General features: G+C 48.6%; 1 protein-coding gene and 1 long non-coding RNA gene across 2 annotated transcripts in view; one reads left to right on the top strand and one right to left on the bottom strand.

The window, feature by feature from the left end:
* LOC310702869 overlaps positions 1 to 20,370 on the bottom strand; it is a 42,474-nt gene extending 22,104 nt beyond the window's left edge. The window contains exon 1 of the long non-coding RNA XR_014523726.1: positions 20,330 to 20,370. This is a non-coding gene — a long non-coding RNA (uncharacterized lncRNA). The remainder of the gene's footprint in view (positions 1 to 20,329) is intronic.
* Positions 1 to 27,294, top strand: part of ELP3 (elongator acetyltransferase complex subunit 3) — a 110,685-nt gene that overhangs the window by 13,232 nt on the left and 70,159 nt on the right. Inside the window, exon 8 of the mRNA XM_083494516.1 lies at positions 24,219 to 24,380. Coding sequence (XP_083350642.1) covers positions 24,219 to 24,380 — 162 coding nt within the window. The remainder of the gene's footprint in view (positions 1 to 24,218; positions 24,381 to 27,294) is intronic.

The following is a 27,294-nucleotide window of genomic DNA, read 5'->3' as shown; positions in this document are numbered from 1 at the left end:
GTCCAGAACATCTGGAGAAGCACACTGGATGTGTGCTAAGTCCTTACCTGTATTCATTGTATACATACGATTGTGTATCATCTGACCCGTCTGCTGTAATTATTAAGTTTGCAGATGACACCACCACAGTGGGTTTAATAAAAGGTGGAGGCGAATCAGCGTATAGAGGGGAGGTCCAAAAAATATCTACATGGTGCCTAGGGAACAACTTGCACCTTAATATCAGCAAGACAAAGCTGTAACTCGACAGAGATGGTGTTGGACTTTCGGAGGAAGAGAGGAGAACTAGCCCCGCTGTACATCGGGGAGGGCTGTGTGGAGAGAGTCTCTTCCTCTAAATTCCTAGCAGTTTATCTCAGTGAAGACCTTACTTGGAAAATCAGTACAACCCAGGTGGTTAAGAAAGCCCAACAGAGACTTCATCTCCTCAGAGTATTGTGGAAGAACGATGTCAATCAACATTTGATGGTCTCCTTCTACCGGTCCACAATAGAAAGTGTCCTTTCATACTGCATCATGGTGTGGTACGCTGGTTTGACATCATCTGATCGGAAGTGCCTACAGAGGGTGGTGAATACAGCACAAGATATTATGGGCTGTCCCGTGAATCTGCTGGATGAAATAGCGGAAGAACGTTGCCTCAGGAGAGTGAGGAAAATTCTCAGGGATGATTCACACCCTGGCCGGCACTTTCTTGATCTCCTGCCCTTGGGCAGAAGATATAGAAGCAGAATTAGTCGCACCAACAGGGTAAAGAACAGTTTCTATCCCTGGGCTGTTAGGCTGCTGAATGAAAAGATAACAACAGGGCAACTGACTTTTGGGTTTGGGGTGTGTGTGTGTGTGTGTCAGTAAACGAGGGGAATTAAGACTAAGAGAGCTGAGTGGGGGGTGCTCGTGTAATCTCACTGCATACAAGTTGTACAAGTGACAATAAAGAATTTCAATTTCACTAGGCTGGTGAAGGCTGGCCAAAAAGGTTCATTGGCAAGGAAGATTTATCCAGCTGTTTGGAATGAATCTTCCAGTGCTGAGTTGGTTTTTCTCTGAGTTGATTTTTCAGAAGCTTAATGGATAGTGGAAGTTGGGGTTACCTGGTACAGAGGACTGTGCCTCTCTGATAGTTGTGCAGGGGTGGGATTTGGGCACATGTGGAAGAAGCGTTTGAGGAGTGTGTCGTTAAAGCTCTGGGTTGCACCCAACATTAGTCCAACTTAAGAGTAGACCCTTTGAAATGAGCCCAGCTGTCTACTCACTGAACCAGCTAGGCTTCTGTAGCCACAGATCCTTCTGCGCAACGGTAAAGATCAAGAAAAATCAGGCACAGTGTTCAGCCTAAGTTTTTGATAGGGCTCTTCCTCTGGAGGGCAGCAAATACTTAAAATATCCCTTTCCATATTTTCCCGTTCCGTTCACTGATGTTGCTTGCTTGAGGCGCCTCCTCATATTACACTGCTGTTCCGGAGTGAGATGGCACCCCCACACCCCCCATTAGTCATTTCAGTGTCTGCAAGCATGCAGCAAAAGTATTGTCTGGTGAGTAGCCCACGCCACTGGCTGTGTGGCGCTGCATTGAACTGCCATGTTGCAGACTGGGCTCTCCCATTCACAGGCAACCTCTGGCCCTAATTGGCCGCACCAGGCCCCTCCGTTTGGCCCATGAGGCCATTTTGACCAAGCCACGTCTACCTGCCCTACACCTGACATCATGTTGAGTTTGGGGAAAGTACAGATGCGGCTGGCCTGCTCCAAAAACATGGTTGTGGGTGCTTCTGACCACCTGACTGGTGGCATCTGCCAAAGCTGGAGCTTGCATAGAACGCTGCACGGTGCTTTGAAGCCCCAGCTGATTGTTGGGCCTTCAAAGCACCGCATGGCCCTACCCATCTGTCACGCTTGGCCCTCAGAAGGGTAAGGAGAATCAGGATCCAGCCTGGGTGGGCTGATCAAGTGGAACATGCCTATTAATTTCAGTGGGTCTGTGCAATGATTAATGTTGGATATAGCCTCAAATAAAAATGTCCCGGGCTTTCTCTCTAGACCAGGAATTTGGAATCAGTAGCCTGGATCCACCCCACCTCCACTGCCCAACAGGCAATTTGGCAGGTGGGTAAGGGTGTCCACCTGTTAATCGCCTCATGCCATTACAGCTTCAGAGGAGCTCACCTTGTACTTTTTGTGTTTCGCTTCGGCTTTGTCTTACTGGTTTTATTTATTCATTTATAAAAAAATATTTATGTACCGCTATGTCTTAAGATAAAATAAAATAAGGGATGCGGGTGGCGCTGTGGGTTAAACTACAGAGCCCAGAGCTTGCCGATCAGAAGGTCGGCAGTTTGAATCCCTGCGACGGGGTGAGCTCCCGTTTCTCGGTCCCTGCTCCTGGCAACCTAGCAGTTTGAAAGCACGTAAAAGTGCAAGTAGATAAATAGGTACCACTCCGGCGGGAAGGTAAACGGCGTTTCCGTGCACTGCTCTGGTTCGCCAAAAGCAGCTTAGTCATGCTGGCCACACGACCCGGAAGCTGTATGCCGGCTCCCTCGGCCAATAAAGCGAGATGAGGGCTGCAACCTCAGAGTCGGTCACGACTGGACCTGATGGTCAGGGGTCCCCTTTACCCTTTACCTCTATGTCCTAAGAAACACACAAAGCAATAAAACACAAAGGCCGTGCGATAAAAACCACAAAAAGGTTAAAAACAGGCATCACTCAACCATTGTGGGGGAACGTACCCCTAATTGCCTGCATAAGCCTAGTGGAAAAGAAAAGCTTAACCGTTTAAAAGTTGGAGCGGAAGGTACCCGCAGAATCTCTAGTGGCAGGGAGTTCCACAGGACTGGGCCGTTGACGCTGAAGGCTCAGTTTCTTGTTGTTGTCGAATGAGCCTCGCCAATTCGGGGAATGCCAGACAATGCTCCTGCCAATGATCACAGTGATGGAGCTGGGACATAAGGTTTAAGGTGACCCCTATTCGACCCTGCTTTAATGGCTTCAGGCTGTGAAGCACTTTATTGTTTGTAAAATAAATTTTAAAGCGCCCAGTTGGTGGAGAGTGCGAAAGCGGGTCCCTGCCCCTTGCAAATCCTGCCCAGCCCCATACCCTGGTCAGTACGTGTGTGTGGCAGTGGGGACTTCATTTGTGACCATCCGCATGCTGCCAAGCTGTTGTTAATCTCTTTGTTGGAGACACAGAATCTCCTGGCTGCCGTGTTCCTAGGCTGCAATGGGCTCCTGCGCTCGCAGAGTGATCTTGCTGCTCCGCAGGCTTTCTGACAAGGTAGCAGGTAGCCAGAGCCAGTGGAAAGTTCCAGCAGGAGCAATTTCTCTCCGGCAACATCAATACCTGGGGGAGCTGGCAGGGGTTTGGGGGGGGGGTGTTGCAGGATCCGCTCACCCAACCGCAAGGGATTTTCCTTTTGTCAAGAGCGCCTGTCACTGCTGATGAACGAAGTTTTAATTTTATCTCTTGAGAACACAAGGCATTAAGGGGATTTCAGAACATTTCCTGGATCTCTATCAAACAAGGGGGGGGGGGGAACTTGGCGATAAGGCAGAAAGCAGCCCTTCGTGGGAGGACAGCTGTCTGTATGGCAGAAGATCCATTATTCTGCTGTCGGCTTTCCCCCCCTTCCTTCTTCTGGAGAAAGGCTTTCACCTGTAGACATCGGAATGCAAAATTCCTCTGGGGAATTGTGAAGGTTGGGGGGGGGGAATGTTTGAGCCCAGAGAGGGGCTTAAATCCTAGGTGCAAATTCTCTTTATCTCTCTTTCCCCCTCTGACTCATTTCTGGCGAGGGGAGGAGACGCTGATCCCGTTGTGTGACTCACCCTCTGCAAAACGGAGCAAAGTGAAGTTGAACTTGCTGTGAAGTTGCCGGCAACTTTTGGCAAGGGAAAGGGAGAAAAGATAAAGCTGCGTTCCAATCAGGCTTAAGAGGCTTCCAAACAAATTGGAAGATGGAGGGCAAATCTTTCAGCTGTGCTGGGCTTATTTTGCCGATGGGAAAGAGGCTAGAGCATGAGTAGGCAAGCTAAGGCCGGGGCCTGGATCCGGCCCAATTGCCTTCTAAGTCCGGCCCACGGACGGTCCAGGAATCAGCGTGTTTTTCCATGAGTAGAATGTGTCTTTTTATTTAAAATGCATCTCTGGGTTATTTGTGGGGCATAGGAATTCGTTCATTCCCCCCCCCTAAAATAAAATATAGTCCGGCCCCCCACAAGCTCTGAGGGACAGTGGACTGGCCCCCTGCTTAAAAAGTTTGCTGACCCCTGGGCTAGAGGACTCACTTGTCTAAAGCTTAGTTCTGTGGTGTCCAACATATATATGTGTCCCCCCACCTTCTTTAATTCAGAGGCGTGGGAAGGTGGACCCTCCTTCCTTGGAGGCTTTTAAGCGGAAGTTGGATGACCATCAGCCAGGGACCCTTTGGCTGTGATTCCAGTGGTTTCAGGGGGTTGGGCTGGATGATCCCTGGGGGTCCCTTCCAACTCTACAGTTCTGTGATTCTTTTCTGCCTACAGTCTTCTTGTACTTTATTTATTGCACTTGTATCCCACCTTCAAAGGAGCTCAAGGTGGGGCACGCAGTTCTCCCCCCCCCCCCATTTCCCATCCTCACAACAGCCCTGTGAAGTAGGTCAGGCCGAGAGAATAACTGGCCCAAGGTCACCCCGGGAGCTTCATGGCTGAGTAAGGGGGATTTGAACCTTGGTCGCCCTGGTCCAACCATTATGCCACGCTGTCTCTCTTGGACTGCCTTTTCCGTGCCACTTCTTGCATCGCCGTTCCCTTGACGCAACTGCTGTGCTGATGGCATCTTGAAACAATATTCATTCTGCTAGTTCCGCCGCTTTCGTTTTATTATAGGTGTTAAATGGAAATGAGATGCTGCTGCTGCACTGTAATATCGTCACAAGATCCAGTATCTCCCAAGCAATTTCTTATTTTATTTTTTTAAGGAGATGCAGGGTGTTATTTTATATCTTAGTATTTCCTGAACTCTTGATAACTTGGCCAGAATGCACCCCCCACCGCCATATTTAGATTGGGGAAGCTCTTCCACTGTTGCGCTTCAAAGATATGTGTCTGTGTCTTGTCTCTGAGTCCCCAGATCGGTATTCTGTCTTCGGGATTACCCCAGTTCATGTTTATTTATTTGCTGTTCGGTTTTACAGCCCCACCTTTTCACCAAATGACCCTAGGGCGGGCAAAAAAATATTACAAATGAAATTGTTAAATGAAAATACAAAAGCAACCAATATTGGAATAGGAAAGATAGCTATGCAGGAGGAAGGGAGATGTCATCTCAACCAAAGAGAGCCAGTGCACTGCAAATTGGTAAGATCACGGTGGTCCAGTACGTGGCCAAAGGGCCGCATGTGGCCCTTGAAACCTTTTTTGGTGGCCATTGGCAACCTTTGACATCTCCCCCAAGTCTTCTTGCTGCCTTCTCAAAGCTGTGTAAATGAGGTGCTGGGTTCTGACAGGGTTCTAGGGTAGGGTTACCAGACGTCCCCGTTTCCCGGAGACAGTCCCCGGATTTGCTAATAAGTCCCCGGACAAATTCCATCCCTGGATTTCATCTAATGTCCCCGGGAAACGCAGCAGCGGCAGTCTCAGCAGCCCGGAGCAGTTGGCTCTGGCTGGCTTCAGGAGCTGCTGGGAAGTCCCCATATGATGGTGGTGCAGGGGCTCAAAGGTGCAGCTTCCGGGCTGCCCCCACCTTCCCTGACCCAGCAACTAAGCTGTGAAAGCAGGCTTCATGCTGCCTATCGGAGCAGCCTCCCAACTCCTACTTGCGTGCAAGCAGGGCGGGGTGGGGATCTCTCGGCTGTAAAGGGAGGCTTCAGGCTACCTATCAGAGCTTGCATGCAAGCAGGAGGGGGCAGGGATCTCTCAGTTAGGCAACAGGAAGCCTCCCTTCCCAGCTGAGGGATCCCCGCCCCCTCCTGCTTGCACACAAGTAGGAATGGGATTGGGGCTGCTCCAATGTGAAGGAAGGTATCGCACTGCCTGAGAGATCCCTGCCCCCTCCTGCTTGCACGCAAGTAGGAGTTGGGACGGGGCTGCTCCAAAAGGCAGTGTGAAGCCTCCCTTCCCAGCTGAGGAATCCCTGCCCCCTCCTGCTTGCACGAAAGTAGGAATGGGATTGGGGCTGCTCCAATGGGAAGGGAGGCATTGTGCTGCCCGAGCCTCGCTGCCGCCACAGCTCTTGGCCCTCCGTCTCCGCCTTCCATGCCTGACCCACCGCGCACCACTTCCCCACCACCACCACCGAAGAACCAACAACTTAGGGGATGCCCAGGCTCATGGAGAAAGGAGATAGAAGCTTTGGAGGAAGGGGAAACATGGTGGTTGAGGTCAAGGCGGTGGCCACCCTCTGCCACCGCCATCACTGCAGCATCAACGTCCCGAACATGTATTTATTTAAAGTGTCCCCGGATTCATTGAAAAAAATCTGGTGACCTTATCCTAGGGACCTCCATCCTATCAGAGCCTCGTGCCTCCTTCCCAAAACCCTGCACCTCACTTACCTGGCTTTGGGAGGGCAGCACAAGATGTGGCATGGGTGGCATCATATTTTGGCCTCGCTCCCCCCTGCGACAAGGCACTGTGTCCACCAGGTTCCGTGTCAAAGTCCTCTTGCAGCACGCTTAGCATGAAAGGTTGGTCTGCTTGGGTTGGCGTGTTGGACTAGGACCTGGGTGAGTGCCGGGATCAAATCCCCACTGAACTGTGAACTGGGTGACCTTGGACCTCTCACCCTCACCTGCCTTGAAGGGTTGTTGTGGGATTAAATGAGGAGGGGGAGAGCCAGGTATGCCACCTTGGGCTCCTTGTGGAAAAGGTGGGTTCGTAATGCACTGGAAGCAGCTGGTGGGCATTGTAGTCCAGAACATCTGGAGGGCACCAGGTTGGTGGATTCTGATTGTAAGCAACCTGTCATCCTGGGGCAACTCATTTCTAGTTCTGAATTGCCGCCATCTTCAGTGGGGTGACTTAGGAGTAAGTTGAAAGAGGATGAACTGACTGCCAGCAAGATTAAAAGCTATTGATCTGTCTCTCCCCTTTGTGCATTTCTTTTTGTTGTGTTTAACAATAAATCATGTTTTGAACAATAAGAGAGCTGCTGTTAATGGATGCAGTTCAGTTCTTGAGAAGACGACGGGAGTGGCTTAATCGAGAACTTCGGCAAAGGCATGTGAAGACCCAAAGAAGCTGAGATTCCTTTATACCTATAGATATGGCTCATCCAGTGTTGGTATCAAGGTAGCTGCCTCTGAGTCCTTAATGGATGCTGTTATGCTCAGACTCTCCTCCCCATCTATGAAATATAGAGAAGTAGTCAAACTAGGGAACTATCCCTTGGGAGGCAAGGATGGCCACCAATTTGGATGCCTTTAAAAGAGGATTAGACAAATTCATGGAGGAGGAGAGGTCCTCCAAATACAAGATGGGTGACACCTGGCTTGAGAGCAGTACATGTGAAAAGGATCTAGGAGTCTTGGTTGACCACAAACTTGACATGAGCCAACAGTGTGACGCGGCAGCTAAAAAAGCCAATGCAATTCTGGGCTGCATCAATAGGAGTATAGCATCTAGATCAAGGGAAGTAATAGTGCCACTGTATTCTGCTCTGGTCAGACCTCACCTGGAGTACTGTGTCCAGTTCTGGGCACCACAGTTCAAGAAGGACACTGACAAACTGGAACGTGTCCAGAGGAGGGCAACCAAAATGGTCAAAGGCCTGGAAACGATGCCTTATGAGGAACGGCTAAGGGAGCTGGGCATGTTTAGCCTGGAGAAGAGGAGGTTAAGGGGTGATATGATAGCCATGTTCAAATATATAAAAGGATGTCACATAGAGGAGGGAGAAAGGTTGTTTTCTGCTGCTCCAGAGAAGTGGACACGGAGCAATGGATCCAAACTACAAGAAAGAAGATTCCACCTAAACATTAGGAAGAACTTCCTGACAGTAAGAGCTGTTTGACAGCGGAATTTGCTGCCAAGGAGTGTGGTGGAGTCTCCTCCTTTGGAGGTCTTTAAACAGAGGCTTGACAACCATATGTCAGGAGTGCTCTGATGGTGTTTCCTGCTTGGCAGGGGGTTGGACTCGATGGCCCTTGTGGTCTCTTCCAACTCTATCATTCTATGATTCTAGCGATGACTGCTAGTCAGAAGGGCTGTTCTCTGTCTCCACAGCCAGAAGCAGAAATGCTTCTGAATCCCAATTGCATCTGGTTGGCCACTTTGAGAACAGGATGCTGCATTCCAGTTAATGGACCATTGGCCTGATCCAGCAGCCTCTAGGATCCATTGGGCTTTTTAGCTCAGTGTTGTCTTGTTAGCGGAGAAATCTGAGGGCTCCCTTGGGCAAAAAACAAGGACACCAGCCAGGAATACCAGAGCAAAACAGCAGCCAGTAGGCTTGGTCTTGATTGAAGACTGTCGCGACAGGACTCCCACCTGCCACAAGGTGGAACAAGATGGAAGCCCAGAACAAAAGAGAACCCAAACTTTTATTAGCTTAATCCCCATGTTACACCCCCCAAACTACATCACTCTTACATCACGGTTACATCATGAAGGGGAGGTCTGGTGGCAGCAATCTGAGCATCCTGGACCCTGCCCCATGGTTCCCCTTGCCCTCCACCAAACACCCATCAAGTGGAACAAAAGAGACATTTCCCTGTTTCCCAGCCAAGTTCATCACACCCTTTAGTCTTCATCTGGGTTTGTTATTTCTGGAATCTCTACCTGTCTGGCACTCGGGTATCAGGAGGCCAGGGATCATCAGTCCTGCAGAGGGTATGCTGAGTAGCTGAGCTCACATGTCTATATGAATTTCTGAAGTTTCCCCAGTGAGCCAGTACACAGATACATTGATCAGTGAATTCTTACATTTGGTATCATTCAGCAGAGGCCCTTTGAATAGATAGGAAGAAACTGTGATGAAGTGTTTTGTGGGGACAAATCACAAAAGTCACAAAAGTGATTGTGGTGATTTTGGGAGTGGGCTGCATGTGCAGGATATCTGCTGGAGGGGCAGCCCCCCCCAAACCTGTACATAAATTCCTGCAACAGTCTACAATGACTGGTGATGGTTCTTCAGGATTTCAGGCGGGGGTCTCTCCCAGCCCTACCAGAAGATGCCATTGTGGATTGAACATGGAACCGACTTCCTGCAAAGTAGATGCTCTGGCGCTGAGAATCTGTGGCCCTCCAGGTGTTGCTGGACTCCTGTTCTTGGCCTTTGGCGATGTTGGCAGGGGGCATGTGGCCGCAGGCTCCCCATCCCTGGTTAACACTGACAGACAGAAGTTCCCCAGGGTGTCAGGCAGGCATCTCGCCCTAGCCCTACCTGAAGAGACCATCAGGGATTGAGCCTGGCACCTCCCACATGCCGTGCCGATGCTCTAACCACTGAGCTACAGCCTCACCACCATGCAAGAATAATAGTCCACTTGCCAAAATTGGTCTCTTCATTGTCGTCTGTGCCGCATTGGAGCAGCTCACTGCAAATATTTGCACCTGGTAAACATTTGTTCATGCGCAGCTGGCGAAACAAAGATAGGGAAGGTGTGAGTCAGCAGGAGAGGTGATGCTGAAATGGAGGGCTGACCTCTGACCATTCAGCGCCTGGGTTTGCTCTTGACATTTTGATGGAGCAAAAGCAATTCTCTTACCTTTCAACAGAGGTGTGTTGGATTGAATTGCCTTTCCCCATGATTTTAGGCACACATTTACATTTCTATCAGTGTACTACATCCTTTCTCAAGCCCATTATGAGCATTTTAAAATATAAATTCTTCAAGATGTGAATTGAATCATGGTCCAGTATGTTGTTTGCAACAGCAGGTGGATGGAGTTCTTGAGCTGACTGTTGGAAAACTCAGGACAGAGAAAATAAAGTCCTCCTTCACACGTAGTGTGGTTAAACTGTGGAACTCCCTCCCACAGGAGCCAGTGATGGGTGGCTATGCTCTGTCCACACAGTTGGAAGCAGCAATGCTACTGAATGCCAGTTTCTGGAAACCACCGCAGGGGCGAGTGTTCTTGTGCTCAAATCCTCTTGTGGGTTTTCCACAATGGGCATCTGGTTGGCCATTGTGAGAAAAGGATGTTGAACTACATGGCTGCTGGCCTGACTCTTCAGGCTCTTCTTAAGAACCTTAAGGATTCTTATGAATATGTGTGTTCTTACGAACACTAAGGAATGGGCTGTGAAAAAGCCAGTGTCTATGCCATGTGATCTCTCTTGGCATCTGATATGCAAGGAGGCTTCTTCTTCTTTGGCGATCCCTCGTAGCCGAGTAAGATTGTCTTCCATAAACATGGTCTTAACAATGAGACCGTAAGTGACTATGGAGGCCAATTCTGGATCCACACGTCCTTCCACAGTGGGGACATTGGTTTCCGGGCAGGAGCTGATCACGGAGTGGATTTGCCAAGCGTACTTTCCTCTTAGCACGTTTCTCCCTTGCATCCTGAGTTTGAGGGTCTTCAAAGCCCATGACACCTTTGGTAAAGGCCATTCTCCAACTGGAGCACTCGCAGGCCAGTGTTTCCCAGTTGTCGGGTGTCCGTACTACATTTTTTTTAGATTTGCGTTGAGACAGTCTTTAAACCTCTTTTGCTGACCACAAGCATTACACTTTCCATTTTTAAGTTGGGAAAATAGTAGTTGCTTTGGAAGATGATCATCAGGCATCTGCACAACATGTCCAGTCCAACGAAGTTGATGTTGAAGAATCATTGCTTCAACACTGGTGATCTTTGCTCCTTCCAGTACACTGGCATTAGTTTGCTTGTCTTCCCAAGTGATGCAAGGAGGCACCATTGGTCACCAATGGCACACCTGCCTCTTATGCAGGAGACCCCTGGACTCAATGATCTTGGGGAGCCAGTCCTCTGCCTGTAGCCCCAAAGGGCTGTTCTCAAGCCCTGGGCTAGTCGTATAAGAAGAGCCTGCTGGATCAGGCCAATGGCCCATCTAATCCAGCATCCTGTTATCACAGTGGCCAACCTGATACCCAAATGAGAAGTCCACAAGCAGGACCGGAGTACAAGAACACTTTCTCCCCCTGTCATTTCCAGCAACTAGTATTCAGAAGCATTGCTACCCCTGACAGTGGAGACAGAGCAGAGCCATCATGACTTGCTATTGTTTAGTCGTTTAGTCGTGTCCGACTCTTCATGACCCCCTGGACCAGAGCACGCCAGGCACTCCTGTCTTCCACTGCCTCCCAGTTTGGTCAAACTCATGCTGGTAGCTTTGAGAACACTGTCCAACCATCTCATCCTCTGTCATCCCCTTCTCCTTGTGCCCTCCATCTTTCCCAACATCAGGGTCTTTTCCAGGGAGTCTTCTCTTCTCATGAGGTGGCCAAAGGATTGGAGCCTCAGCTTCAGGATCTGTCCTTCCAGTGAGCACTCAGGGCTGATTTCCTTCAGAATGGATAGGTTTGATCTTCTTGCAGTCCATGGGACTCTCAAGAGTCTCCTCCAGCATCATAATTCAAAAGCATCAATTCTTTGGCGATCAGCCTTCTTGATGGTCCAGCTCTCGCTTCCATACATCACTACTGGGAAAACCATAGCTTTAACTATACGGACCTTTGTTGGCAAGGTGATGACTAGCTTCCATGAATTGGTCTCGTTTTCTTTTTAAGCCACTAGGGCATCTGGCTGGCCACTGTGTGAAAAGGGATGCTAGGCTCTGTTTGGCCTGATCTGGCCACTGCAGGGCTCTGCTTATCTTCTTACTTCACATCCACCTCACGTTGTCCTTGCCAGCCCCCATCATGCAGACAGCAGGTTAAACTTCCTACATCTGCAGGGGATTGCTGGGTGGGAGGTACTCGTGGAATGTGATCAAGCCTGTTTTTGCACTGTGCTAAGAACATGTAGTCCCGTGCCAAAGGCAGCTGATTGTAGCACAGATCATTTTAAAAGACGGTGCTGCGGCAGCTGTGAAGAAATTATTCTTAGCTGCTCTTGCATCTGCCTGTCTCAGCTGGTCAAAGCCACTTGAGAGGAAAAGCAGAGTCCTTTCCTGGTTACACTTATTAAGGGGATGAAACCCTGAATAAATTGGCAATGATTCCAGTTCTTAACTCCAAAAAACATGTAACTGGGTGGTGTTATATTTGCAGGGAGATGATCAGACAGGCAAAAGCTCAGAATGAGCTCAGGCTTGTGAGAGGGGTTAAAAATAATTTTTAAAAGTTTATTTGGCTCTGCTTGAAGCAAGAGGAAGAACAAGCAAGTGGTAGGTGGAAAAGGTGGAGAAATACTATTGGGTGACAGAGAGAAGGTGGAACTGCTCAACACCTACCGTATTTTTCGCCCTATAGGACGCACTTTTCCCCCTCCAGAAATGAAGGGGAAATGTGTGTGTGTCCTATGGGGCGAATGCAGGCTCTCCAGGCTTCAGGAAGCTATCCGCAAGCCTTGCGAGCAGCAGCCTGCAGCCCGAAGCACAGGGCGCGCTCCGGAGCACACCCTGGGTTTTGGGCAGATGTCCGCAAGCCTTGTGAGCCCAGCGGGAGTTCCCGCTGGGCTTGCAAGGCTTGCGGATAGCAGCCTGTTCTGGGGGCTGGGGACGGGGGAAACTCGAGCTTCCCCTGCCCCAGCCCCACGGCTGGGGGGGGGGAATAATTTTTTATTTAAATAAAAATTTATTCCCCCCCCCCAAAAAAAAACCACCAGGTGCGCCCTATGGGCCAGTGCACCCTATAGGGCAAAAAATACGGTACTTTGCCTCTGTCTTTACCCAAAAGGAAAGTGATGCCCAACCTGGTGATAACGTGGTGTAAGGAGGGAACTGCAGCCCAAGATAGGGAAAGAGGTAGTGATGGAAAACCTAGTTACTTTTAAATGAGTTCAAATCTCCAGGGCCTGATGAGCTGCATCCAGGTTTACTAAAGGAGCCTCTGGATGTAATCTCAGAGCCTCTGTCTGTAATCTTGGAGGATTCTTGGAGAACAGATGAAGTTCCTATGGACTGGAGGTGGGCAAATGTTGTCAAAAGGGGGGGGGGAGAAGACTCAGGTAGCTAGTGACTGGTCAGCTTGACACTGACACCAGGAAAAGTTCTACAACAGATAAACAATTGTTCTGCAAGCACTTAGAAAAGGACCCAGCATAGGTTTCTCAAAAACAAGTCATGCCAGACAAATCACTTTTTTTTTTTGGTGGAGTTACAAGTCTGGTGGATCAGGGGGACACTGTGGACATAGTGTATCTTGATTTCAGTAAGGCAGTCTGGGCCTGGAGATGGATGACGGAGGACACGGGGTACCATTTTGCCTTGTCAGCACAAGCGTTGATTTTACTTCATGTCAAACTCACAAAGGTCTTGCTTGGCAAGACCTGCCAAGTCCCAAGGTTGTATCTGCAACGTGACTTGAATAGTTTTGTTTAATTGCTAGTGAAGATGTTGCTGAAGATGGTAATGGGCAGGTGCATATGATCGGGTCCTGTTTTGACCTGTGGGTGCTGGACGAGGTCCTCTGAAGCCTGGCTGTGACGTGTGGGTGGATGGATGGCAGCCAGCAGCAGCAGCAGGTGGCACTTAAGCTGGCGGTCTGTAGCCAGAGAGGGTAGCAGAGTTCTCTGGAGCCACCTCCACAGAGAAGGGGCAGGGAGGGGGGCAGACGGACAGACAAGCTTGGGTCAGACACAGATCTACCAGACCATGGATAGTTCCAACAGGCTGTGAAGACTCCTGGCTCCAGCCCTGCTTCAGAGCTCCAAGCACTGAAAACAAAGCTAACGCAATTCTAGGCTGCATCAACAGAAGTTGAGTGTCCACAGTAAGGGAAGCAATGGTCCCACTCTATTCTGCCTTGGTCAGACCACACCTGGAGTCCTGTGTCCAGTTCTGGGCACCACAGTTTAAGAAGGATGTTGACAAGCTGGAAGGTGTGGAGATGACAAGACAGCTGTAAGAAGTGTTTGACAGTGGAATGGGCTAATATGGGAGGTTGTGAATTCTCCTTCCTTGACGGTTTTTAAGCAGAGGTTGGGTGGCCATCTGTCAGGGATGCTTCAGCTGTGATTTCTGTATTGCAGACTTGATGACCCTTGGGACCAGCCTGCGCTGGTCTACCTAAGGACATTCTTCTAAACCAGGCATGTCCAAAGTCTGGCCCGGGGGGCTTAATCCAGCCCACCGGTTGATTTAATCCGGCCCCTGTGGTAGTTTATTTCCTGGGGGAAAATCCAAAAAGAAGGTCAACAGCTTCAGTCCTAAACAGCTTCAGGTCAACAGCTGCAGAGTTCTTTGCCGAGATCAGCCAAACGATAGCTTCAATCAATAATGTGGGCTTTTCTGTTGTGCCGCAGCTGCCTCAGGGTTTGGAAACGGCTGCTTTCAGGGAGCCGGTCAACAACTTTGGCCGGCCCTCATGAATGTTCACTTCATCAAATCTGACCCTCTTTGAAAAAGGTTTGGACACCGCTTTTCTAAGCCTAACTGTGATAAACCTATGGGCCCTTCAGATATATTATAGGATTATTAAGCACCGTGACAGCACTCAGACCCGATACATAGGGCAGGAGCTTAAGCTGCAACATCCTTGCTGCGCTTCTGCAAGAGAACGACCTTCCCAGCTGTTGTGTTAGCTCCACTTACCGTGACTCGCGGGGATCAAGGTAGGAGTGGGAATTCTCCCTCTCCGCTTAGCTGCAGCATTTCCAGTGCACACCTTGTCATGGGTCGTTGTCACTGAGCGGCACATTTGTGTCACTGGGCAGTAGGTACAGCGTGACATTTCAGCCAAGCAGGCTGGTTCTTGCTAATCCTGAAACAGATGGCGATTGCAGAGTTCTTTGCCGAGATCAGCCAAACAATAGCTTCAATCAATAATGTGGGCTTTTCTGTTGTGCCGCAGCTGCCACGGGGTTTGGAAACGGCTGCTTTCAAGGAGCCAGAATCATCTTCTGTGCCTCTCAGAAAGGGTGTTGCAGAGTTGGGGAAGGTTCAAAAAATGGCAACCAAAACGCTGGAGGGGATGGAGTGGCTCACCTCTGAAGAAAGGCAGCAACATTTGGGACTTTTTAGTTAGAGAAAAGGCGGGTAAGAGGCTACACAATAGAAGTTTATAAAATTGGGCAGAGCATGGAGAAAGTATATAGAGAGGGTACGTTCTGTCGTATGCGGTGGACCTGTGAAAGGGTCAAAGAGTATTGGGAAATAATTCATAATGAATTGAAAAAAATGTTTAAAAGTACTTTTCCAAAAAAAACCCAGAGTCCTTTTTGTTGGGGAAAATTCAGATGGAAATTCCCAGGTATCAAAAAAGGTTATTTATGTATGCCACTGCTGCAGCCCGTGTTAGCCCCAAAATGGAAAACGAGCAAAGTCCCAACCAAAGAAAAATGGCAACTTAAACTGACAGAATATGCGCAGCTTGCGGACCTAACATATAGAAGAAGAGAACAAGAAGAATATATGTTTAAAGAAGATCAGAAAGTGTTTATTGAATATACGTGGAGAAATTGTGTATAGTTGAAAACGTTTGCAGCATTAAGACAGATTTAACAGTGTAGATAAGTTTTGATGGATGTAATAGTGGGATACTGAATGGTTTAGTTTATATAAAATATGCAGGGATTTATGTTATGCAAAATGAACCATGGAACAAGAAGGAGGGAAGTCATTTTAAAGTTGTTTAAATGGATATTCTAAAATTTAAACAAAATTTAATAAAAATTATACAGAGAGAACGTATATAGAGAAAAGTCCCCCCCCCCCAACACTAGAAGTGGTCAGGCAACAAGGCTGAATGTTGGAAGATTCAGGGCAGATAAAATCCCGCAGTTTGGTCAAACTCATGTTCGCAGCTTCGAGAACACTATCCATCCATCTCGTCCTCTGTCGTCCCCTTCTCCTTGTGCCCTCCATCTTTCCCAACATCAGGGTCTTTTCCAGGGAGTCTTCTCTTCTCATGAGGTGGCCAAAGTCTTGGAGCCTCAGCTTCAGGATCTGTCCTTCCAGTGAGCACTCAGGAAGATCAAACCAACCCATTCTGAAGGAAATCAGCCCTGAGTGCTCACTGGATCATTGCAATTCTGCGTTTGCTGCAAACCAGCCTTCTTTAAAACATTTTCCTCCATCAGCTACGTCCCCCCTGTGGCGGACAAACTGTGTTGTATCTGTAATAAGCTTTGGCCTTTGATGTCAAATGTTTGTGGCACATTCTTTTACTTGAGAGGTGGGCAACCTCAGGACCGTGGGCCAAATGTGCCCTTCCAGTGTTCTCCAGGCCAAAACTCTCCAGTCCTGCTTTGCATGGTACCTTAAACATTTATGCCTGCCTGGGAAGTGTGTCCTTGGACTCCGATAATTCTGGTGCCTTATGGCTTTGGGAAGCCCACCAGAATCCTTTCTTTTACTTCTCTGTCGATTGCCTGCATGACAAAAGGGAGTTCAGCTATTCTGTCAGCTGCCCCTCCTTTGTCCAATTCAGTCATTAACCAGCTAACCTTAAGAGCGGCTTTCTGTATTCACTGCTCTGGCAGCTCCTTTCAGCGCCGGGAAGATCTTTTCGATTTCTTTATCTTCACAAGAACACCCTGAGATGCAGACAAAGCTGCCAAAGGGAGAGGAGGGGGCCGGTTCAACAGAGGCATGCGTCACCGTAAACATACTACATTCAGCCTAAGTCGCCTGACAAATGCTTACACGGCAATACATTTGTTAGCCTTCAGGGTGACGCGGGGCACTTGGTTTCTATGGGTCCTTGTGTTCCAGCCCTGGGCAGTGGCATCACCACAGAGTCCAACTGCCCTGGCTTGGCCAGCCATGCTACATATTAAGTAGGTAAAGGGTAAAGGGAACCCTGACCATTAGGTCCAGTCGTGTCCGACTCTGGGGTTGCGGCGCTCATCTCGCTTTACTGACCGAGGGAGCCGGCGTACAGCTTCCGGGTCATGTGGCTAGCATGACTAAGCCGCTTCTGGCGAACCAGAGCAGCGCACGGAAATGTCGTTTACCTTCCCACCGGAGCGGTACCTATTTATCTACTTGCACTTTGACGTGCTTTCGAACTTCTAGGTTGGCAGGAGCAAGGACCGAGCAACGGGAGCTCACCCCGTCATTGCGGGGATTCGAACTGCCGACCCTCTGATCAGCAAGCCCTAGGCTCTGTGGTTTAACCCACAGCGCCACCTGCGTCCTTACATATCAAGTGCTGGTACTCAACTGTGTGAAGTATTGTAGGACACTGTTCTTCAAACTTAGGTCCCCAAATGTTGTTGGGACTACAACTCCCATCATCCTGTCCCATTGGCTAATCTAGCTGTGGACGGTGGGAGTTGTAGTCCACATTGTCTGGAGGGCAGCAGGTGAAGGAAAGCTATTCCTCAACTTGGAGTCCCCAGATGTTGTTGGACTATAACTCTCACCATCCTGTCTCATTGGTTGTGGGCGATGGGGTTGTAGTCCGACACACCACCTGGGAACCCAGAGTTGAAGAACACAGCTTTAGGGTGTCAGGATACCACTCCCTGGAAGAACCTTTGGAAACTTTGCTAGTAACGTGCTCACTTTGCGAGCTGTTCGGTGGCCACGTTTTGACTCATGTTTGTTAACAGTCACTGGCTGAGCAGTGAGAGTGATGCTTCAAACTCCTTGGGCTGCATTCAGCCAACCCACTGCGCTAGCAGAAGTCACCACAAAGATTCCCACGGGTGCAACAGGAATTCCTCTCCTCCCTCTGCCCACACTATCCCCAAATCTGCTCTGGGGGAAACCCAAAACCATGGTCTTTCAGGTCATAATAAACCATAGTACACCATACTGACTCTCCAATTTCCTGTCTGGAGTCAAAGGGATAGAGTGGGATACCAGTCCAAACGTGCCTCTCAAAAATAGATCTGGTTGGTAGTTGAAGTCTAGGAAAGCACTGAGTTATGCAACAGCTTATTTGGGGTAGGGGCAGCCCAGCCGTGATATCCACCAGTGCAGTCCTGCTAAGTTAATTTCTTCCAGCTGTAACCTGCTGCATAGCGTTATTCCAACAAACCAGTTACTGCAATGCAGTGTTTCAGCGGCGAGTAGATGGATGCCTGAAAGTGGTATTATGATTAATGCATGAATAATAATATATATATATATAAAACATTTTGTGTCGTTTTGGAGCCCTTAATTGTGTTCTTCCTCCTAAAGTACCTCTCCTACAACTTCAAAGTAATATGATTAGACTCGAATCCAATAACATTACCCTTTGCCTCCAGCCGCCTAGTTGGGGTGTGTGTACGCACGGTGTATTAGTCATCGGTTGAAGGTTAGCGTTCAATCATTCATTTGCTGAAAACAGAAAGACATCTGGAACCTGCTTCTGTCTTGCAAGGCTGGACTTGGCTGAAGCTGAAAGCCTGTGTTTTGGATCTCATGGAGGAGAAAGAGTAGGGCAGCGGGTGGCGGTGGCTGTGGAAAAGAGAGAAAGGATGGGATGGGGCTATCTGGAGTGTTGAATAGAATCATAGTTGGAAGGGCCCTCCAAAGATCATCTAGGCCAACCCCCTGCAGTGCAGCAATCATAGCTAAAGTTGCCCTGACAGGTGGCCATCCTACCTCTCCAAGCATCCATGAAGTCTCTGAACCCTTGGTCTTGAGCTGGTTCCCTTTCTCTCCCTTGGAAAAAGTACAGAGAGCTGAAGTTGGAAGAGCAATACTCTACCCCACTTCCTCTTCCAGCTCTCTGACGTTTACCCAGATCCTTTGGAAACGTGAAGTATGTGTGTTCATCCTTTTCTGTCTTGGGAGTAGCGATCTACGGGGGAGGGGGATCAAAAGTGACCGGAGGAGGCTTTGCATTCTCTCAACAAATGTGCCCAGGGCCTTAAAAATGTTGGTGATCCTTGCAGCAAAAAATACTATTCAGCATCCATTGGCTACCTGCCTGCTGCTTTCCCCTTACTTAGGCCAGCCTTTCTCAACCTGTGGGTCCCCAGATGTTGTTGGACTACAACTCCCATCACCCCCAGCTAGCAAGGCCAGAGCTCAGGGATGATGGGAGTTGTAGTCCAACAACATCTGGGGAACCACAAGTTGAGAACCGCTGCCCTAGGCCTCACAACCTCAGACAATTGCTGGAGATGTGGTGCTGTAGGGGGAGGCCTGTTCTGGGGGCATGCAGGATGCTTGCAAAATTCTGGAAGGAGGTTTTAGTTCTTATGAGTACAGTCCTCAATCTGAAGTGGATCCTGAGTTCTAGCCCAGTACTTCTGGACTGTGTACCCCTTGGATACGGAGACTGAGCAAGAATTGAGCTTCCTAGTTTCAAAGGTGGCCAGGAGGCTGAGCTGGGGAAAATGAGTGACCCAGGTATAGATGGTTGGTCTGTTGGCTTCTTGTTCCTTGGAGCCGCTGGGAAAGAGGCATATGAAAAGAGAAAATGCAGAGAAGTCTGAAGACACCTGGTAAAGAGACGCAGGTGGTGCTGTGGTCTAAACCACAGAGCCTAGGGCTTGCCGATCAGAAGGTTGGTGGTTCGAATTCCTGTGGCGGGGTGTGCTCTCGTTGCTTGGTCCCAGCTCCTGCCAACCTAGGAGTTCGAAAGCACGCCCAAAAGTGCAAATACAGTGGTACCTCTGGATGCGAACGGGATCCGTTCCAGAGCCCCATTCACATCCTGAAGTGAACGCAACCTGCGCATGCACAAGCGGCGAAACCCAGAAGTAACGTGTTCTGTTACTTCTGGGTTGCCACAGAGTGCAACCCGAAAACACTCAACCCAAAGCTACTTCAACCCGAGGTATGACTGTAAATAAATAGGTACCACTCCAGCGGGAAGGTAAACGGTGCTTCCATGCACTGCTCTGGTTTTGCCAGAAGCTGCTTAGTCATGCTGGCCACATGACCCGGAAAAGCTGTCTGTGGACAGACGCCGGTTCCCTCAGCCTGTAAAGCGAGATGAGCGCCGCAACCCCAGAGTCGTTTGCGACTGGGCTTAATTGGCAGGGGTCCCTTTACCTTTAAGATGATTTTGGGATCTGCAGAGTTGGATGGGTAGCCGAAGAGGAAGACTGCTTATTCTGTACCCAGGGGCTACTAGGATGCAAGTTACGTATTGTTATCTTTCAAACATAGAAAACTGTGCATTTAGAAAAGACATTCCAGCAGGATCTTAGCATTTGCTTCTAGTAGATCCCAGCAGCGGATTCCTTTCCAGGCGGCCAAACAGCACACGATCTTCTGCAGTGGGGTTTCATGGGGATTTGTAGCACTTGGAGCTTTCTATTCAAATGAAGATTCACCTGGCAGCATCGGAGCAGGGTTTGGGGTGCAAGGAAGGCCCCTCCCCTATGGATTTCATGCAGTGGCGTAGCGTGGGTTGTCAGCACCCGGGGCAAGGCAAGTAATTGCGCCCCCTAACCCTAACCCCCAGATGGCGCGCCCGGCCGCCCCCTGCACCCCCCATGCTACGCCACTGATTTCATGCATGTGACCACTTTTCCTCCTACACAGCTGAAGGCAGACTTCGAAACTTATAGAAGGCAATATAAAAACCAATTAAAAGCGTAAGAGTACAATATGAACTCACTCGGCTGAAATAGCAAAATAACGAGTCTGATAAGAGCAGCCCTGTTCCCCCAAAGCCAGTGCAAAATGATGGGCTTTGTGCCTCTCCCTTAAAAAGAGATGTCTGTAGAGCACCTCTATTACTGATTGTTCTCATGGAGGTAAACCTGGCAAGTTTATGAGGAATATCGGTGTTCCCTGGGTTGCAATTTTAAAAATGATTTACAGTGAGCTAAACCATACGTGGGTCAGATTCCCAAAATTGTTGCGAAGTGGTTGCATGTTCGTAATAGTTCAGTTTGCACATATAATGACAAACCATCCTGGTATGTTCCAGCCTTTGGGGCGACAATTCTCAGCAGCCCTGGCCGGTAAGTGATGCTGATGGGAGTTGTAGTCCAAAACAGCTGGACGGCACCCGGTGGGGGTTGTTATTACCCGCCCTTCACCCTAAAGTCCCTGGGCAAGTTACAATGATTCAAAACACAGCATTAAAACAGTTTAAAACAACTATGTGGTTGCGGGACCGCCTCTCCTGGTATGCCCCACGGAGTACCTTAAGGTCCATAAATAGCAACACTCTAGAGGCCCCGGGCCCTAAGGAAGTCAGATTAGCCTCAACTAGGGCCTTTTCATCACTGGCCCCGGCCTGGTGGAACGCTCTGTCTCATGAGACCAGGACCCTGCAGGATCTGATTTCTTTCCGCAGGGCCTGCAAGACAGAGCTGTTCCGCCTGGCCTTTGGTTTGGACTCATTCTGACCCTTATGTTTCCCTCCCTTTATGTGATCTATGAGCTACTTTTTAAAATGAGGCTGCATTTTAAATAGCATTTGAACCTGTATTTTAAATTGGGTTTTTTGCCCCCCCCCCCCTTTATGTTTTTACTGTAATTTTTACTGGTGTTAGCCGCCCTGAGCCTGGCTCTGGCCAGGGAGAGCGGGGTATAAATAAAATTTATTATTATCATTATTTATTTACAGGTAGGTAGCTGTGTTGGTCTGCCATAGTCGAAACAAAAAAAATCCTTCCAGTGGCGTCTTAGTGACCAACTAAGTTTTGGTATGAGTTTTCGTGCGCATGCATAGTTCTTGCTGCTCGTTTTTGCATTAACAGCACCAAAGTGGAGGTCCCGGGCTTCCCCCTCTTGGCCTCGCTGATGTGTTCCAAAGGAAAGCAGAGCAAGGCATTTGGCACCAGCTTGGCTGCAGGAGTTGCCGGAAGGAGGCGTACAAGGCGCCATCCAAGCATCTTAGGGCCTTGACCCTGGATTTGTGTTGGGTTCACTCCTTAGCCCTTCTTTCCCCTAAAGATATCCCGCAAGGCAGCAGAGGTTTAGGAAAGAGTTTTCCTTCTCCCAGATGGGCTGCCTTCCCAGGTTGGTGAGTCCTATTGTCCTCTTCACTTCCAGGCACAAAAACAGGGTTGCTTCTAACATTATCAGGGGGGGAAACAATGCTGTCCAAGGTTGTAAAGACTGCGTAGAGAATAATTGGGTGCACTCTTCCCACCTTGGATCAAATCTACGCTTCCAGGTGCCATAAGAAAGCTGCAGAGATAGCGCAGGATAGTGCGCACCCCGGAAATGATCTCTTTCATCTTCTGCCTTCTGGAAGAAGGTACAGGGTTATAAAGACCAGGACAAGCCGCCCGAGAAACAGTTTCTACCCAAATGCGATTTTGGTTTTAAACGCAGTGTAAGGTAGTCTCTAAGGGAGTATATTGTATTCAGTTATGGGGTATCAGAGTTTTTAGGGGCTAACCAGGCTGGGATAGTTGGGATAGCAGGCTTGTTGGTTTGTGAATGTTTGATGTAGATTTTTCAATTTTGTTGTTCTGTATGGGACAATGACAATAAGGATTATCGTATCTTATCGTATACATGTCAGGTGATAAAGGCCAGGGTAAAGAGCTGTGTCTTCAGCATTCGCAGAAAGCTGTAGAGTGATGGTGTCGGGTACAGTTAGGGGGGAAAGTATTTGATCCCCTCCTAAATTTGCCCGTTTGCCCTCTGACGAAAGAATGACCAGTCCATACTTTTAATGGTAGGTTTATTGTAGCTGTGAGAGACAGAATAACAGGAAAACCCCCAGAAACCCAGAAGACAGAGAATGCCCTCTCTTGACCATTGGCACCCTGAACTTCTGAGCACAGGGGAACTGCTGAACTTAACACCCAAGAGGATCTCTAGGTTGGTGAAGGCTGCACTGAACCATATGGGACTTCCTCCCCCCTCTTCCACAAAATCTGTTCTTTCCCCAACCCTCTAGAGCAGATTAAAATAACAACAACAACAATAATAATAAAATAATAATAATTTATTATTTATACCCCGCCCATCTGGCTGGGTTTCCCCAGCCACTCTGGGCAGCTCCCAATCGAGTGTTAAAAACAATACAGCATTAAATATTAAAAACTTCCCTAAACAGGACTGCCTTCAGATGTCTTTTAAAGATAAGATAGCTGCTTATTTCCTTCACATCTGAAGGGAGGGCATTCCACAGGGCGGGCGCCACTACTGAGAAGGCCCTCTGCCTGGTTGCCTGTAACCTCACTTCTCGCAATGAAGGAACTGCCAGAAGGCCCTCAGTGCTGGACCTCAGTGTCCGGGCTGAACGATGGGGATGGAGACGCTCCTTCAGGTATACAGGACTGAGGCCGTTTAGGGCTTGAAAGGTCAGCACCAACACTTTGAATTGTGCTCAGAAACGTACTGGGAGCCAATGCAGATCTCTCAGGACCGGTGTTATGTGGTCCCGGCGTCCACTCCCAGTCCCCAGTCTGGCTGCTATATTCTGGATTAATTGCAGTTTCTTGGTCACCTTCAAAGGTAGCCCCACATAGAGCGCATTGCAGTAGTCCAAGCGGGAGATAACCAGAGCATGCACCACTCTGGCGAGACAATCTGAGGGCAGGGAAGGTCTCATCCTGTGTACCAGGTGGAGCTGGTAGACAGCTGCCCTGGACACAGAATTAACCTGCGCCTCCATGGACAGCTGTGAGTCCAGAATGACTCCCAGGCTGCGCACCTGGTCCTTCAGGGGCACAGTTACCCCATTCAGGACCAGGGAGTCCCCCACACCTGCCCACCCTGTCCCCCAAAAACAGTACATGGAGAGGATGTGGAAGTCCCACTGTGCAAGTGGAAGTCTTTGCACTAACTGTCAGTATCTTGGTTTGTACGTCCAAAATGAAAAAATAGACCTGCGGAGTACGTTTAATTCTTCTGCGGAACAGGATGTACAAAGCAACCTCGGCAAACGTAGGGGCATCTTTTTCAAAAAGAAAAATGCCCAAGAAGATACTCTCCACAGCCTTTCCATGAGATTGAATTTCAAAACGTTCTCCGAAGCCACAGCCATCTGCTGGTGAGATCGGCTGCCAGCCTGTCCGTCAGCGAAAGCTGTCTGCTTACAGGGCGCCCAGATGATGGGGGATTTGTATTGTAATCAGGCGGTTCTGAATGCAGATCCGTCACAATTGTCGTAAACACAATTTGCCAGCCATATGCTGCGAACCCAACTGTTACAACGAGCGCCAGCCTTGCCAGTTGTGACACGTCTCCTGTTTGGGGCCTCTTTGTTTTTTGGACCGTAATATTAACCACCTTGGCTCAATGTAGCAGAGACCTCACTTATATTTCTCTCTTCTGCATCCCTTCCCAACCCCCTGTCTCTGATCCGCAGATACTCTGAGCGAAGCCTTACAAAGTGCATTGGCATAACTATAGAGACCCGGCCGGATTACTGCCTGAAACGGCACTTGAGCGATATGCTGTCATACGGCTGCACAAGGCTGGAGATTGGCGTGCAGAGTGTCTATGAGGATGTGGCCAGAGACACCAACAGGTAAGGAAAGGGGGCTTTCAAAGGAGACATCCTTGCTCCCTCTCGCTGAACTTGAGATCGGGTAGCAGGGTCTACCAAAAGCTTTATGATACTCACAGCGGTGTGATACCCAGGCAAAACACAGTTCAAAGGCACAGCAAATGCTGCATGGCTGCACCAGTGATCCCACGTAAAATCATAGAATTGAAAGGGGCTCCAAGGGCCATCTAGTCCAACCCCCTGCAGTGCAGGAATCACAGCTAAAGAATCCCTGAAAGATGGCCATCCAACCTCTGCTTGGAAACTTCCAAGGAAGGAGAGTCCACAGCTGTTACCCTCAGAGAGCCAGTGTGGTGTAGTGGTTAAGAGCGATAGTCTCGTAATCTGGGGAACCGGGTTCGCTTCCCCGCTCCTCCACCTGCAGCTGCTGGCTGACCTTGGGCCAGTCACACTTCTTTGAAGTCTCTCAGCCCCACTCACCTCACAGAGTGTTTGTTGTGGGGGAAGAAGGGAAAGGAGATTGTTAGCCACTTTGAGACTCCTTAGGATAGTGATAAAGCGGGATATCAAATCCAAACTCCTCTTTTTCTTCTTCTTCTTCAGAAAGTTCTTTTTTTAAAAAAATAAATCATTTTTCTTTTTCATTCATTACATACATCTCAGATTCTTAACATTTATTATATATTCCTTCCTCCCTCCCCTCCAGGGCTTTCCCCAACTTCCGCTTCCGGTTTGTTTCTCTTTTCACCCACTTTGCTATCTCCTAACAGAAAAAGTTGTTAATAACATAACATCAAGCCTAAAAACATAAAAATAAAAGTAAATACACCATAATATTTCACTATTTTCTAATAATAATAATGTGAATGTTAATTTAAATCCTGCCATCAAGTCTATTGACTTTCTTTGTTTCTGCAAATATAATATAAATGGTTCCCATTCTTTTTCAAAGTCACTATTGTCTTTTTCTCTTTATCTGTCATTTTTGCCAGTTCTGCATAGTTCATCAACTTCTCTTGCCATTGTACTTTAGTAGGTATTTCTCCAGTCTTCCAATTTTGTGCAATCAACATTCTTGCTGCTGTAGTGGCATACATAAATAAAGTCCTCATTTCTTTTGGTGTGTCTTGGCCTAAAATACCTCGCAAAAAGGCTTCTGGTTTCTTTTACAAAAGTTATTTTCAACATTTTCTTCAATTCATTGTATATCATTTCCCAGTAGGGTTTTACCTTTTTACAATCCCACCACGTGTGATAAAATGTACCTTCTGTTTCACATCTCCAACACTCTTTCTTTTCGTTTTTATACATTTTTGCAAATTTAACCGGTGATAGATGCCATCTATAGAAAGTTCTTTTTAAGGTTTAGGCAGAATCTCCTTTCTTGTAACTTGAAGCCATTGCTTCAGGTCCTACCCTTTGGAACAGCAGGATACAAGCTTCCATGTGACAGCCTTCCAGATATCTCTCTAACCTGAAAAACCCAAATGTTGCCACCTTTCCTCATAACAGGAGCTGGTCCAGCCACATGGTAATTTTGGCTGCCCTTTTCTGAAGCTTTTCCGTCACAGAGCCCCAAAGAGTAAAGGAAATAAGGATTATAAAACGTACACAGGAAGGCGTTAGTCATAATAATACTGAATTAATTAACGATAAGGTAGCTTGATTTTTTTTTTACTGCACATTAACCAAATTCCTGGGCTAAAACTCTCCGCGGAATGGCAACGGACAAGATTAGTTCTGCAACGCCACGGAGGGTGGAATTGGCATTTGTCTGCCGCATCCTTTGTATTCCGGGAAGATGCAGTTCAGAGAAACGGAAGCGGATTTGTTCACCTTCTCAGAGTCCAAGAAAGAGATAAAGTGTGTTTGGTGAAGTGGAAACACTCCTTCCTCTTGGATAATAGCCTGTTGATGGGGAAAGAAAGGATTCCTTGCTAGGAAAGCTGATTGAGCCAGCCATCAGTGGGCCAAAGGGAGCCTTGAACAATGAGCTCACCCCTAGCGACAGAACTGGCCCACATTGTGTGCCACAAGCTATGAGGCAGGGGTGGAGAACCTCAGCCCCAAGGATCAGATGCGGCCCTCCAGGCATCTCTTTCCGGCCCCAGGCTGCCCCCTGCCCCCATCCCTGCGCAGGCGCATTTGCCAGGACAGGACATGAAGGACGCGTAAAGATGCACACAGGTAAATTCTGGAACTTGCTCCCAAAGGTGGCACTGATGGCCACCAACATAGAGGACTGGGCAAATTCTTGGAGGAGGAAAGGTCTGTCTATGCCATGGGTAGGCAAACTAAAGCCCGGCCAGGGGCTGGATCCGGCCCAATCGCCTTCTAAATCCGGCCTGCGGACAGTCCGGGAATCAGCATGTTTTTACATTAGTAGAATGTGCCCTTTTATTTAAAATGCATCTCTGGGTTATTTGTGGGGCCTGCCTGGTGTTTTCACATGAGTAGAACGTGTGCTTTTATTTACAATGCATCTCTGGGTTATTTGTGGGGCATAGGAATTCGTTGTTCTTCTTTTCCCCCAAAATATAGTCTGGCCACCCACGAGGTCTGAGGGCCAGTGGACCGGCCCCCTGCTGGAAAAGTTTGCTGACCCCTGGTCTAGGACCACGAGTCTTCTGCAGCTTCCAGCAGCTGCTGTTCTGGAACATTGCAGCTTCCAGTTGTGGAGGCAGATCATAGCCATTATGGTTCCGGGAACTCAATAGAGTTAGATTCTGTCAATGGAGCAGTATTACAGTGAGAAGGACAAAGGCATTAATTTCCACCAGCGGGGAATGGAACAAGCCCCATCACCCACACGTGTCCGTGTGGGGTGGGGTGGCTTACGAAAGGCCTTCACACAGTGACTGACACACCAGCTCTCAGTTGTGCTGTTAGTCCCCTAACTCTCCCCTCAAGCTTACCCCCCTGCCGCTGGTTCCCT

This window comes from Podarcis liolepis (genome assembly GCF_965112155.1).
Source record: "Podarcis liolepis genome assembly, chromosome: 3".
Lineage (NCBI taxonomy): Eukaryota > Metazoa > Chordata > Lepidosauria > Squamata > Lacertidae > Podarcis > Podarcis liolepis.
The sequence above is the reverse complement of the archived record's forward strand: the minus strand, read 5'-3'. Positions and strand labels throughout refer to the sequence as shown.